Below are 14,661 nucleotides of genomic sequence, written 5' to 3' on the forward strand. Positions count from 1 at the left end.
GGCCATTACCCTTACCCACTAACAAAATCCCAAGTAGAAGTAGTTTTCCGGCACACGCGGGGGTGTGGATATCGTATAGAACCCACCCTTGGTAGCAGCCTGTGCTAACTAACATTCCCGTCCCGTTCCCTCGAGATCTACAAACTGACATGGCGGGCGCCGTTGGTGGCCAATGACTGTTTCCTATTAGCAACGGCTCTAGTTTTGATGATCGTGATGTTTTATCTTTTCAGCGCATTCATGCATGCTGTTGATAAGGGAAACATTATTTGATCGTTGAAGCGTATGACCGGTTGTGTTGATAGGATATTACGGTTCTGTTCAGTAACGGAGAAGGACAACCATGGGTGGTCTCTCATGCTCATGCTCATGCTCATTTATACAGTTGTTTGGAGCTTGATCACAGATATTTTGATGAAAACGATGTTCAGACCCAGTATTGGACAAATCGATAATAATTACAATAACTTTTCGATGAGATCAAGATATTCAAGGTCTAACAACGCTATCAAAAGTTGAGTATCCAAATATTTAAAGGTCTATTATTGAATATTAATATTGTAATTAATGAACTTTGTGGTTTCAAAGCTTGCCTAATTACTTTTCAAACCATAAATAAAAGTCCTAACAAAATATTCAAAATGATACAATTAAACAGAGACTTTTTTTTAATGAAAAACTGACTTTCGGCTCACTTATCTCCCTAATTTACAAACATAAATTCTAGAAAATTTGGATTTTTTAGTTAGAATGCTTTCTTTCAAGAAAAAATGCCAAAAAATATTTGGAGATGGTCAATTTATTTTTAATTTGTCCAACCAATAGTGCAACAGAGGTAAAAAAAAACATAACTGATTTTTAAATATCGAAACCAAAATATTGAAAAAAATAAGAATCGAAAATTATCACGTAATAATTTTTATACATAAACAATGCAAACAAAAAAACTTACAAAATTAAAGATTTTTGTTGTTGAACAAAGGTTGCTTAATATAAATAATCAGGGTAAAAAATCAAAATGATTCGTTTTTTACTGACGGGTAAATTATGTATATTGCCAATTTTAACTTCAAATAATTTTTAATTTTCATGAAATATTTTTAATCAATTTTTTTAAGTTTTGACTGTGGGATAACTGCTGTCAATAAAAATAATATTGAAAAAATTAAAACAAACTCGTTCTAACAATGCACTTCTACCAGAGTCTGGAACAATGAAATTTTTGCTACATGCATTTTGGTATTTTTGAAAATTACTGGAACTACGATTGAAACCATGTTGTGTGTTGTTTACAGCATGATCTACAACAAAATTTTACTTTTGTGCAAGCAAATTGTTTGAGCATTCGTTTTTCAAATTCAAGCAATATTTTTGGAAGAAGAAGAAAACAAATTTTCTTGTTAACACTGTTGAAGCAAACATCGCTGACAGACCAACTCCCAAAATTGAAAATTCATGACTTTTGTTGTTTTCAACCTATTTTTTTTAATTAGCAGGGTAGGCCTAAAATTGGTCTTTTTAACAGATCTCCTAAAAAAAATGTTTGTATGTGTACACTCAATTAACATAATTTGTAATAAATCAGAATTAAAGAATTTAGATCTGTCCTGAAAATTTCATAGTTTGGTAAAAAAAGAACCAAAGTAATGAAGCTAAGAATTTTTAAAATTTGGCCTGAGATTGATGTCACTATTTAAATGTGTGTATTTTTTTAAAAGATTTGATTGAAATTTCAAAACATAATTTTAAAGCCAATCGAAGAGAAGCCATACGTAAGAGTTAACAAAAATATTTATTTTATCTGACATCACGAAATTGAAATATTGCTCAGTTCACCCAATACACGAAATGAATAATAAAGTTTATGCCTGATTCCCAAAATTCAAACTGTCAGCAAGCAATTATCTTTATGATTCATCGAAGAAACGACGAAGAACTATACTATTCCTCAACTCTTCCAGGAAATGCGACCAATGGCCAAATTCGCACGAAAAATGCAAATCAGTTCAATCAAATCCTAAAACACACAAAAGACAGTCAAGAATAACAAAACGATACCTTACCCGGGTGCTTTACAGTCTTGCAGTCCCATTCTGGTGCGAATCGTGGCCACTTGGCTCGAGGCCCCGTGACGCGCAATTGATTGACGGGACGCGTCGTCGTCGTCGAGGTTGATTTCTGGTTGCGTCAACCAGCTGCTGTCTGAGTTGCACAGTATAAATTTATTGTGAGTTTTTAAAGAAATAATAACAAATTGAGGTAGTTGAAAATAAGAAAGTTTAAGTTATCCAGTTGGATTATTCAAAATTTCAGCATTTATAATTTTTCCTCTGTGATTTATTCATTCTTGATCACGCAGTCGTAATTCAGGTAGCGATCGTGACCCATCAGCAGCTCCTCAGTGAGTATCGTTATCCAAGTCAAACCAAAAACCCGCCAAACAGATCATCATTCAGCGGGCTAGATCGCAACTTTTGTATCGATTAGCTTCGCGCCAATCGATCAAGTCACGAAGTTGGCTGAGGGTTGAATCATTTTCCTCACCCAATTTGTTTGCTTTGAAATATTTGCTAATTTTCCAATCATCACAGTTTCAGCCGATATTTCACACGTCCTCGCCGATTCTTGCGACTTTGTTTTGAGGCGTTTTTTTCTCTCCTCGCTGGTTTTCGGCAAAAGCGGCAAAATGATGATGAACTCTCGGCTGAAATTGAGAGTGTCCATTAGACACGGCGAGAAAATTGCATCTGAACAAGCATCAGCTGTAATCCCTTGGCTGTTTTGGTGTGATGGACTAGAAGAAGTCGAGGTAGAAGAAGCGGTTCGGAAGGTCGTCACTTTTCAGGATGGGGGGAGGTCTGCTAATTGAATTATATAGGCGAGAAGAACCGGTCGGTCGGACGTGGTGTGGAATAAATTAAGAAGCTTTTGTGCATCAACAACGAGAGTGCTGCTGGTGATGCAAGACGGATTTCTGATCAGAAATGTTTTTTGTTGGTTGTTTGCTGTTTTTGATGTAAATTTTCATAGTTATTCGCTTGTTTTTTTTATTGGGATTCCAGAAATGATCTTCTGAACTCGAGAATTTTTTAAGTTCTCTGGATAGAAATAGTTTAGGAAATTTCAAATGATCTATGATGGCTCCAAAAGAAATATTTAAATGCTATAAACGCAGTACAATTCACTGCAAATGTGTGTCAATGCCTACTCATCTTCATTCCCCTGTCGTCTAATCATTGCTCAAACTCCTTTTAAGCTCATCATTAACATTTTTATCGGAATCACGTCCAGACTGCTCTTTTTTTCCCTCCATCACCCAATAAGCAGCAGGGGACATCCGCTCAAAGTCTACTTCCTCCGTCAAATCATTATTTCATTATCATCACCGACATTGGATTGGACGCAAACAGAGACAGGCGAAAAAAAAAAGTTAGACCTGCACAAGATCACTTGAAACCCCGGTGGGGCCTCACACCACGAGTGGTAATCATTGACGACTCCTTAAAAGGTCCGAGGGGTCTACCGCAGTTTGCTGTTTGTTGGCGCTAGAAGGCAACCTCCTTTTGGCCACAAGTGGCCGATTGCTTCGGGCAAGACGTTTTGTTCAGTTTAGATTTGATTTGGAGACCTTCGATTGATAATGGTTGATTGGTTTTTTTGGGATGTTCAAGTTGTCTTTATTCTGCAATATTTGAATCAAATTCCAGTTTCTTCGGTGATCCAAGTTCTAGCCTTGGCAACCGAGGCGTAGAGTCCGGGGTAGTTCTTCACGGAGCAACCTTTTCCGAAGGACGTTACACCAACCAGCTTTCCTCTGCAAGTCAGTGGACCACCGGAGTCACCTGCGCAAGTGTCCTTGGTAGCGTTGAAAAATCCGGCACAGATCATGTTATCCGTGATGGATATCAGTGCGCCAGCGTAGTTCCTGATGCAAAGCTTACGATTCGCTATCGGAATGGTTGCCTCCTTTAGGACAGGACTTTTAAGTCCATTCTCCATTCGACCCCACCCACTGATCGTACAGCTAGTTCCTTCGGCAAAAACTTCGGTGGACTTTGGGAGTGGTACGGAAAGCCGCATTGCACCACCAGTTGCAAACACTTCGTAGGTAATCTTGAGCAAAGCCAAGTCGTTGTCCATGGTAGAAGGCTTGAACCCTGGGTGTACCACGATCCTGGAGATCGGAACAACTCTTCCCTTTTGAGCAAAGTAGGACGATCCTACGCGTACGTTCAGCTCTGCCGGTTTGTAGTTACTACACACAAAATAGGCATATCAAGTATAATTTCTTCGAAATATCTTCGAAATACTTACACAACACAGTGCGCTGCAGTTAGGATCCACTGAGGTCCAATAAGTGATCCCCCACAAAAGTGCTGATTCGTGGCAGGTTTGGAAACGTTCAGCAGGGCTACCTGGTGCGGGATGTTCCGGATGTAGGCAGTTTGACCGTTGTAGATGCGAACCTCATCCGGGGATGCAGCGCAAACTACTACAGCAGCAGCAGCTAGTAGAAAAAACTTTGAAAAACATTGCGAAATTTTGTATGAGGTATTCCCCGTTAGACGGCCTATTTTATACTTGGTGTGACTTGATACTTGAAACTACTCGGTTCGATTTGTTTGAAATGGTCGGATTGTTTCAAGATGCTCGTGATGATAACAAGACTCGGCAATCAAACTCAAGTGTCGCGTGGGAAAAGTACAAGATGTGATATCGTGATATCTGACGAAATCAAGAATACTACTATTTTGTTGTAATTATCAGACTTTATTCTCATGTATTAATCTGGGATTGAATCCAGTCACGTGCTTGCGCTATGTCAGCATAAATTCCGTACAAATCTCTAGCGGCACATCCCCATCCGACGGAGACAATTCCGGCCACCTTCCCGGAACAGGTCAACGGACCACCAGAATCACCCTGTAATATTGAATCGTTACAAAAGAAACCCAAAGTCATCAAAGGAGATTCCCATACCAAACAAGCATCCTTCCCACCTGCGTCATATCCTGCGCAAAGCATAAAACTTGTAATAACATGTTTCGAATCGTAATTCCTACGACACCGATCGTGGTCGGCAATCGGTACATCGACGGCCCGTAGCTGGTGCGCCGGCCCGTTGTACAACGTCATGCCCCATCCACTGACAGTACAAACGGTTCCTGGCTGAAAAAAATCATCAGCGCCCACAAGGTTAGCGATGGCCACGTTGTCATTCAAGGTCAACGGTTTTGCCAAATTCAACAGGGCGTAATCCCTGTCGAATGTCACGTTGTTGTAGTCGGGATGGATGACCTTCCGTGTCACGGCGATTAGCTGACCTCCACGGGCGTGGTATGACGATCCCGCTCGGATAGCGACCTGTGAGACTAGGAGCGACCTGGTAAAGGACCTCAAAATTGAAAAAAAGCTCAAATTACCAAGGTGTCACTTCTTACCAAACGCAGTGGCCAGCCGTCAGGACCCAACGTGCCGCGACTATGGAGCCACCACAGAATTGACCATCCTCCGGGTCAGCTGGTTCCAACAAGGCTACCTGGTGTGGATAGTCCCGGATCTCAACTACCTTTCCGTTGACAATACGAGATTCGACAGTCGTTTGCAGTGCAGCGAAAGCACCAATGATTAGGACTGCTGAACGAATCATTCTGAACGTTTCGCACTGCTTCATTTATGGCCGGATCATCCAATTTATAGGGACGTGAAGGGTACTCGAACGTCTATCAATCTGACATATGTTCAAGTGTTTGCATTGTTCTGCAACACGTGTAATAATTAGATTAAATCAAAGCTCTTCTAATTGGTACTTGACAATATCCGCTACTCCTACGGTAATCTACCTCGATCTAGTCATCCGGCGACTAAATCAAGTCATTGTCGTCGCCTACTACGATTACCCCGTCTGCGCTCACGATCAACGCAAATTTGGTGCGATGTACTTGAGCCGTTACTTCCTTCTGGGTCGTCCACCTCTCTGTAGTTGTTGTTAATGACCAATAACTGCCTACAGTGAAATGTATATGGCAGATGCATCCGAGAGACCTTGCCGGTTCGCGGGGAGTACATTGGACTCTCTGATAATGGGGGTGCCTGCGCAGAGTTCAACCAGAAGAAGCCTCCGCGATGACCTCGAAAGATATGAATATGGTTATGACAGAGGGGTGGTTGAGGATATTCCGCGTTCGGGGGGTCCACCGGTGGCATGATCGATGGCCGGGTTTGTGATCAATCAATTTATGTTGTTTCTCTTTTTTTTCTTCCTTTTATTCCAGACTGACCTCGAGACATTGCGCAAAAATAAGTACCTGAAAAGAAGTCTGATTGACTAGTGGATAAGACAATAGGACCGCACAGAACGTAAGTATGGTCTGGCTTGGCTTCTTGCAACAAATTTAAAGTCACTAGCATGATTTAGCACATTAACGAAACATGACTCACTTGAGTACTTTCCCAAATGTTTCCTCTTTTCCAAATCCTAGATTATCTCTGTGCAGGTTGGCATACTTTGTAGGCTAGGTCGTTTCGTATATGTAAATATAGATGAATCGAAGCAACCGTAGGCATTCGTAGTTCGTAGTTCACAGCCTACTCTATACCTTTTCCGTTTTCCGCGGTATAATGAGCCTGTAGAGTGGCCAAAAGGAGGACCTAATAGAGCTGGGAGTAGAAACTCTAGAGCATGCGCGGTTGAGGTTAGGTTAGGTGGCCGGCTTTGGTTCGCGCTAGCGCAGAATGACGGATGTTGCCCCCGCGGTCGGCACCTTCGGAAGCAGTTCAAAAACGACTACGCCGCCGCAGAGCAACGGGCCGGTGACCCCTGTGACCTCTTCTGCCGCCTCCGCAACCGGACCGCGGACTGTGTCCTTCAATCGGGACGTGCATGTCAAAAGAATTGGTTTGTCAAAATTTTGTATTCTGTTACGCTTGTTTGTGCCGTTTTTTTTTGAGTTTTGACGTTGTCATCCGATGTTCGTTTGTAATGCACGCTAACCGACTAATTAGCTTCCTGTTTTGCGTTGAATTGCACAGTTCCTGTTGTAGCACCTCCACTAACTACGTCTAATTGTAGTTTGCGCTTTAGCTGGTTTGTTTTGGGCTTGTATTGCTAATGTTTTATAATCACCTTCAAAAAATACACTGTCGCACCCCTTGATTACGCGTGTAACCTGTCAAAGTGGCAGTTACCGGACCAAGGGGCTCAACACTTTGCTACTTTTGTCAAAATGTATAAAAGACACATTGATCACCACATGATGGATAACACACCCCTCGGTTACTACTCCTGTCAAAGTGACATTGTTTCGACCTGGGGACAGTTCGACCTCCACAGCATGAATCAGAGTGTCTGGAAATCCTGTTATTTCCAGACATGCGCCCAGGAATTCCACACCGCAAGGTACGGAAATGTGCCGGACATTTTAGCACAATTTGTTAGACCTAATGACACTTGACAATTAACAGCGCCGCCTTACGTCATTCCGGCTGAAATGCGTGGCAGTGTGCCGGGCCAGATAAGAAGAGTTCAGAGCCGTTCTGATGCCGTGTTCATTTCCTCGACTTTGTGCCCACATTTTCAGACCCGAGCGAGGGGGAAGATGCAAATTTACATAACAAGAATTTAGCGCTATAAAACTTCCTCGCCTCGTCGTTTTTCGCCCGGGTCGGGTTCGGTTGAGGTTAGGATTTGGTTCCGCTAGAATGGAACCACGGCGCGGGGAGAATCACTTAACTAATAGCACATGTCATCATGCTGCGCACTCCGCTGGTCCAGGAGGGAGTATTCGGAACACCCATAGCAAGCCTTGAGAAATGCTAATCTCTACGTAGAGCAGGCCAAGACTCTACATATGGCGGAACAATGAGAAATCGCGGTGGGTTACAATAAACGTGGAATCGACGTGCGATCCAGATTCTTCGTGGGCGAGAAATGATCTTGATCTTACGTAACGTAGGAAGATCTTGGTGCGCGTGCGGTTCCGTAAAACTAGCCGCTATTTTACGAGCGGAAGTTTTGCAGGCCACCACGTGACTGGTCCGTGGGAGGGCTACGTGGATCGGACGGTTTTGCGGTCAAATCGGAACGATTGGGTTCGATTGAGTTTGATTTAGGTTTAATCTTGTTGAAAGTAAAGCAGGAAATGCAATTTTACTGTTCTTAGCAAGATATTGGCCTTGCCACAAAAAATGAAATTCCTCGAACTGTTTTTTGATTTTTTTTTAAGTGACAGCAATTTAACACTAAAATTTACGAAAAAGGGTTTTGAAACTTACCTTATCTGGCGGTATCTTTCGAATTTTCGGTTCGAATTTCAATGTAAAAATATCTTTAAACATTTTCTTACCCCCTAACTTTTAAAATGATCTTTCTTTAGCACAGATTATTACCATGGTTATTTGAAATGTATTATTCCTGACTTATGCTTTGATTTGAATAATGATATTTTTTTATTTAACTACTCAATAGAAAGATTGCTGAACAAAACGATTTTTTCATGATCACATTCGACTCCAGCAATAACCCAACAGCACAACATTGTAGTGAACATCAAACTCGCTCTGTTTGCCCTCCTGATTTATTTCCGGCCCAATCCAATTTATTAACGTCATCGCAAAATTGCCCAGCCCAAATACCTTATTTGTGAAGGCCCGCGAATCACAGTGCTTGCCGTTGATTCGATTTATAGCTCGCCACCACAGAAGGCGTCTTCCTAAGCGTTTTAGCTGTTCGAAATTATGTTCCGCTTAGCATAAAACATAGTCGGCGGCGGCAATTGTGGCGGCGCGCGAACCTCGTTGATTTATTCATGCTACCAGGGGCCACTTGGCCAACCATTGGCCACCTACACGGACCGATCGTAGCGGGCCCCTCGGAAGAGAAAGAGCGCATAAACACCACTTTTCTCCTCCTTTGGGGCCGCTTTGGAGGGAATTGGTGAGCAGCTTCGTAGTAGGCTGGGGAGAAAAGAAAAACAAACAAGTGCTACTTTGGTAGGTACTTTTGCCTTGTCCGCGCCCTTAGACAACAACGCGCAACAACAACAACAACAACACCTCCGAGAGTGACTTCGGGGGCTCTTGGAGAGGTAGCACTTTGGCGCGATGCATAAATAATAACCTTCTGCGCGGTGCAGTTTGGCTGTAGTAGGCCCTGGATGCGTTGATTTGCGGGTTGGTGCTCAAACAAAGCCTACTAGTCTCGTAAATTACGGCCAAGTGGGTCCGTCGAAGCGTGCTTGGATCGTCGCGACGCGTCTTGTTGACGGTCAAGGATAATCGTGCGCGAGAGTGGGTCATCTATGCATTGAGGGGGGTACTCCAAACTGGAGAGCTTGTTGTGGCCAATCGCGGATGAGCGCCGGGTCAATTGGTGTAGGCTACCTTACCCCGCAACCTTAATGATATCCTTAGCTTCTGCTTAAAATGCTTATATTTCGTAATTCATTTTTGCAGGATCTCGTTCGGAACCACGAACCTTTCCAACCAATTCAGCTGTTCGAAAGGAACCGCAGAACTTGTCCGCCGAGGCACTCCGCAAGGAGGCCGAATTTGTGCTCGCTCAAGCGGATCGTATTGATCGGAACCGCGTGCGTAGCACAGACTCTCAGGAGGACAAATTCAACTCACTTCCGTTGAGAAAGTCACGTGACAAGGCGACTGTCACGCGTAGCTCCAGTGACGCTGCGTCCAAGAAGCCGCAGAAGAACCTGCTGAGTCTGTTCAAAGCGACGACGAAGACCGAAAGCGGTGCGAAGCCGGTTGAAGACAAATCTAGGCCGACCGTAACGCGTAGCAAGAGTGACGTTGGGCAAGGTCGTCCAGTACGGGACCGTAGAACACCTCGTCGGAACACGCAGGAGCTTAAAAATGACCCACTAACTCCGATCATCGAAGCCTCCCCACTGGAATACACCAAGACCGTAGATCCATTGACTGCGTACACTCAGGAAGTCTTCCCAGCCCGACCTGCTTCAAAGCCAGTAATGGAAACGATCGCACTGCTGCGTCAAACGTCCAAATCCCAGGAAAGACTGCACAGTTCCCAGCTTCCGCCGGAAAAACCGAACCTTACCAAGGGAGTTACCGTGGAGAATATCGTGAAACGGCTGTCCAGCGAACGACACACCTCACCTCCACCGGCACAGATCGTCCGTGACGGTTTCTCGTACACCCGACCTGGCGAACCCATAGTCTATGCCCAGGTTGTCCTCAGTAATGAAGGCAAGGAGAAGCACACCGTTCGCAACCAGTACGTAGCCAGTGACGAAGAAGTCAAAAAATCTAGTCCAATCCAAGACCTCGAAGACGACGGCAGTAGAATGGCCGCCAAGGAGTACCTCACCATGAAGCGACCCAGTCCACCGCTCCCTAAATACACCCTGGATGAAACGGACAACTTTCCGCGTACCAAGTTCAAGACCTACAACATAAGCGACGAAGACGAAGGACTCGGAATCGACTACAGCAAACGGTTCTCTACGTCGTACGTCAAAACCAGCACGGGAGACTCGTTCACAAATTCCGACGAGGATCACATCACTCCAACCGTGAAGTATTCAGCTCCAGAGCGATATGTCACGCATAGCTACAGTACTAGCTACCGAGGTCAAGCGGATGGAAAGGAGTACCTTCCGGAATTCCACGAACTCAGCCAACGTCGCGAGATCCTCCAGTCACGGTTCCGTAACCGCATCGGATCCCGTGAGCTGCTGGACAAAGCGTCACCTGAACGAGACCTGGGACGAGCAGCCGGTAGCTCCCGGTACGAAAACTACCACCAGCATGGACTTGTGCGGAGAAGTGTCGATCGGATGGCCAGTGAATCACCGATCCGACGACGTACCGTGTCTCCACCTCCCGTTGAAGAAGAGCGGATACAGCGTTCGAATGCAAAGAATCAGTACGTTGAGACGTTCGTCACCAAGACGGTGATCAACCGTGACGGCAAGCCGTACGCGGAAGAGTTCGTCGAGCGGTTCAAGTACCCGAGCAAGAATGTGGAAGACATTAAAACTACGAGGACGACGTTCGAGCGGGATGGTTCGGTAGAGCGAAGGGAAGTGCAGAACTTTACCCGAAACCTGCAGGACAACAGCATCGTTCGGCAGGACAAAGGAGACTCCGGGATAGAGAATGATTTCAGAAAGGATTCGTTCAGCACTGAATTCCCAACGGGGCGAAAGTTTTCGCTGGCGCAAAACATTGTGGCCTGCGAGGGATTGATACGGAATGAGCGAGCCCATACGACAAGCTGCCTGCGGAAACCACGGCGGATCTACTCTCACCGGGAGCGAAGCATTGACGATGGGAGCCGGTTCGATCCTCGGCTGGACGAGTACGGGACAGATCGGGGACACGGCAAAGAGTTGAAGTCGTCGCTGAAACAGGACAAGAAGGTCGGAGGGTTGGCAAAGGTAATGTGGTTGGTTGGGTTGAGATTGAAAGTGTTTACAGAACTTGTGTCGTTTCAGGTTAAACAATTCATGAGTTCAACCAAGAAGAAGCTGGTCAAGATGGGTGAATCAGACAAGAAGGACTCCAGGCATGGTAGTGTCCGCAGTGAGGATAGACTGCGGTACGACGAGTACCAGTCGAAGGTGAGATCAACTAAGAAGATCCTTGGAAATATATTAACTGTATGTTTCATCAGGTCCCTGACATCGCAACCCGTCGGCGTCTGTCTACGCCCAAGTCCAGCCCATCGACCACGAAGCGGTCGCTATCGTTCAAGAGCACCAAGACCAGCGGTAGCGAAGCGAAGGCTTCCCGCTCGGATTGGTTCAAGTCGTTCGATCGGCTGTCCCGAAAAAAGTCCGACTCGAAGTCGCAGCTAAGCACCGATGCAAAGTCCGCGAGTGGAGCGAAGCAGCAGAAGAGTCTGCGCTTCTTCGGCGACACCGACAACGAGTTGGGCGATCAGGCACCGTACAGACCTAGTCGGTAAGTTAGGCGTAGTTGTTGGAGGGTAATCGTACACTAACGATGGATTGCTTTTTCAGTTCCAAGTCTTCACTATCTAAGGTGGACAAGAGATATCAAAGCGCTTACGATTTGGAAGCGACACCAAAGATTCGAGAGACACGGTACAGATCTACGTCGATGCAGAACTTGGACGAAGACGTACGTCAAACTGATCCCAAGGTAAGTTCACTTGATCGCGAGTACTTTTATCAAGTTCTAACGATTTGTCTTTCCAGCGAAAAGATCTCTACGACATTTCCGAGCACTCGACGAGCTACTCGAGGATGCGCTCACCGTCACCGTCGACCACCTATCCGGCACGGCGGCAGCACAGCATGAGCAGGGACTACACTCCGGAGCGAGCTACGGCTAGTGGCCGCAAGAGCTACAGTCGATCGCGGGAGAACAGCGTTGATCTGCAGGATTCGCAGGAGCGCTACCACCAGCAACGATCCAGCCGAAGTCGTAGCGAACAGCAGCACCGGAAACCGCCGGCAGGACCGCAAAAACCGGCACGTTCCTTCGAGCGGCGAGGAAGTCTGACAAGGTGAGAGCGGTTGATGCAAGGAAAGGGTATATTTCAAGTGTTGATGGTTGATCTTTTGCAGAGAGACGGATCGCGTTCATGATAGCTCCGGAACTGAAGGCGAATCTAGTCAGCAGAGTCAACGCAGTGTTGTGTTCCTGCATGCTACAACCGGTGAGTTCTCAAAGATTGATTCTGTGAACCTCTCACTTACCCAACGCGTCTTCCAGTTGGTGACATCCCGCATCCGCACATTGCAAACGCCCACCGGATGGCCTTCTCCAGGGAGTCGTTGAACAGCGCGAAGAAGGTCCAACCGATGACGCGGACCATCTCGCGCTCGATCTCGGTGCTGGCACCGTGGAAGCCCAAACACATCCGGGAAGGGTACGAGATCAACTACCACAACGACCAGCACCAGCAGCAGCAGACGGTATCCCGACCGGTGTCTACGCTGCCTCGCCCGCTGAAGAATCGTTCCCACAGCCAGTCGACGTTGAGTCGCACCAAGCAGAAGTCACGCCGAAGTCACACTGGATCAAAGGACGATCTGGACTCGGACAAGAGTTCGTCGTTCGAGAATTCGCGGACCGGGTACGGCAGTGGTGGTGGTGGAACTCCTCATCGCAGCGGAGGTCATCAGACGCACTCGCTGCCGAGGAGGTCACTGACTGCCACGCAATCCAGTAGCTCGAGAACTAACACGCTGCAGAAGCATCGGAGAATCTAACCCGCGCGCGCGTTTAACACAACACGCTGACGAAATTCTAATCGCGACAGTTGTAAAAGTAATCCTCCCTAGTTTTAAGCAACTTCTCACGGATTTCTATTTATTGTTTGTGATCGACACACGTGGTAGAGTGAGTTTTAATTAGATGTTTTGGATATTTTAAAAGCTGATCACCTCACCTTGCGTAAAAAGTATAACAGCAGATGGAAAATTGTTACAGAAAAGTATAACGTTTGATTTGTGAGAAATTTTAACTAGCAAAAAAGGATAAAATATGTGTACTAAAATGTAATAAAGAATGAGTCAAACTCGAGATATGCACTAAGACGGGAGTTTTTTCTGAGCGGACTACATCTCTCCAATCTCAAACTTTTCTGATTTACGTTCAGCACGTTCAGCTATTGTTCGCCAGATGGAGTCGCCACTTCCAAATAACAAGTTTGAGTACTCAACGCTGATGTTGAAGGTGAGTTCCTGAGCGCTGAGTTCCTCGTTTCACTTTCAGCGGTGTTCCTCTTTCAAGCTTGAAACGTCAACTTCATCTGTTTACTGTTGTGTAAACAAGCTTTTCATCAACTTGTTTGGTTCATAAACGAATGTCATCAATTCAATATCCAGAAAATCCCCAAAAATAATGAAAGAAAATGCTCGCGGACGCAGCCCCGGCCGATAGCAGCAAACCACCACCGGATCTCATCTCGCTGCTGCTAATTGTCGTAGTGGCGGTTTTTTGGGGCGCCACCAATCCGTTTATCCGGCGGGGAACGCTCGGTGTAAATAGCCTCCAAGCGGACACACGGCTGGGTCAGATCTGGCTGGAGCTAAAGTTTTTGCTGTCCCGCTGGCAGTACCTGCTCCCGCTGGCACTGAACCAGGCCGGAAGTGTGGTGTACGTGTTTGCCCTGCAGCGGTCGGAGCTGTCGCTGGTCGTTCCGGCGGCCAACTCGTTAACGTTTGTGTTTACGGCCATTTCGGCGCGGATGCTCGGGGAACAGGGTGGAAGTTGGAGTGAGTTTTTGAAGTTTTTTTTTGAATATATTTATGAATAATATTGTTTTATTTTAGAAACCTACACTGGAATGGGTCTTGTGATTGCAGGAACAATTTTATGCAGTATAGAAAAAGTTATGTGATATCAGCTAGAAATGACTTGAAAGAAAGGTACTTGTTATCGTTGATCTAATAAATAACCATGAAATAAAATCAAAATAAGCCAAACGTTTGTTTACCCTACGATGACATGCCGTGTGAATGTAAAAATAGCAGTTGATTTATATTCATTGTGTTCAAATTGTAAAGTGACATCTTCGACAAATTGCAGTTTACATAAGATGGCAGGCATCCAATTAAAATCGCTTCGAGTGAGATCAGTGACTTTCATCGGAAACAGGCATGTCATGAACTGTAAAATTTGAAACTTGGTGAATATGTTCGAGTTGCTTTG

At 45.4% G+C, this 14,661-nt stretch overlaps 4 protein-coding genes across 5 annotated transcripts in view; 2 read left to right on the forward strand and 2 right to left on the reverse strand.

The window, feature by feature from the left end:
- LOC120427503 (trypsin-1-like) overlaps positions 1 to 5,689 on the reverse strand; it is a 128,586-nt gene extending 122,897 nt beyond the window's left edge. Inside the window, exons 1-3 of one of the 2 annotated variants that reach the window (XM_052708056.1) lie at positions 5,442 to 5,689; positions 4,981 to 5,383; positions 4,776 to 4,923 (exon numbers count right to left, since the gene is read on the reverse strand). In XM_052708056.1, the coding sequence (XP_052564016.1) occupies positions 4,777 to 4,923; positions 4,981 to 5,383; positions 5,442 to 5,674 (783 nt within the window). In that variant the 5' untranslated portion in view covers positions 5,675 to 5,689 and the 3' untranslated portion in view covers position 4,776. Of the gene's footprint in view, positions 1 to 4,749; positions 4,924 to 4,980; positions 5,384 to 5,441 lie in introns of those variants that run through there. The other variant, XM_039592357.1, reaches the window with a different exon arrangement.
- The window catches only part of LOC120427502 (uncharacterized), a 60,610-nt gene extending 47,066 nt beyond the window's left edge, over positions 1 to 13,544 (forward strand). The window contains exons 3-11 of the mRNA XM_039592356.2: positions 6,276 to 6,360; positions 6,483 to 6,898; positions 9,454 to 11,414; positions 11,472 to 11,597; positions 11,651 to 11,940; positions 12,000 to 12,141; positions 12,198 to 12,508; positions 12,570 to 12,661; positions 12,718 to 13,544. Of these exons, the coding sequence (XP_039448290.1) occupies positions 6,736 to 6,898; positions 9,454 to 11,414; positions 11,472 to 11,597; positions 11,651 to 11,940; positions 12,000 to 12,141; positions 12,198 to 12,508; positions 12,570 to 12,661; positions 12,718 to 13,217 (3,585 nt within the window). The 5' untranslated portion in view covers positions 6,276 to 6,360; positions 6,483 to 6,735 and the 3' untranslated portion in view covers positions 13,218 to 13,544. The remainder of the gene's footprint in view (positions 1 to 6,275; positions 6,361 to 6,482; positions 6,899 to 9,453; positions 11,415 to 11,471; positions 11,598 to 11,650; positions 11,941 to 11,999; positions 12,142 to 12,197; positions 12,509 to 12,569; positions 12,662 to 12,717) is intronic.
- On the reverse strand, positions 3,697 to 4,140 carry LOC120427513 (trypsin-1-like). Its single transcript, XM_039592375.2, has one exon. The coding sequence runs from the start codon at positions 4,138 to 4,140 to the stop codon at positions 3,697 to 3,699; it is 444 nt and encodes a 147-aa protein (XP_039448309.2).
- A 215-nt stretch (positions 13,545 to 13,759) lies between the features above and the next one.
- On the forward strand, positions 13,760 to 14,425 carry LOC120427504 (transmembrane protein 234 homolog). Its single transcript, XM_039592358.2, has 2 exons — positions 13,760 to 14,225; positions 14,283 to 14,425. Exons 1-2 carry the CDS (start codon positions 13,862 to 13,864, stop codon positions 14,348 to 14,350), a joined length of 432 nt encoding a protein of 143 aa, XP_039448292.1. The 5' UTR covers positions 13,760 to 13,861; the 3' UTR covers positions 14,351 to 14,425.
- The last annotated feature ends 236 nt before the right edge of the window (positions 14,426 to 14,661 follow it).

Source organism: Culex pipiens, chromosome 2 (assembly GCF_016801865.2).
Source record: "Culex pipiens pallens isolate TS chromosome 2, TS_CPP_V2, whole genome shotgun sequence".
Taxonomy (NCBI): domain Eukaryota; kingdom Metazoa; phylum Arthropoda; class Insecta; order Diptera; family Culicidae; genus Culex; species Culex pipiens.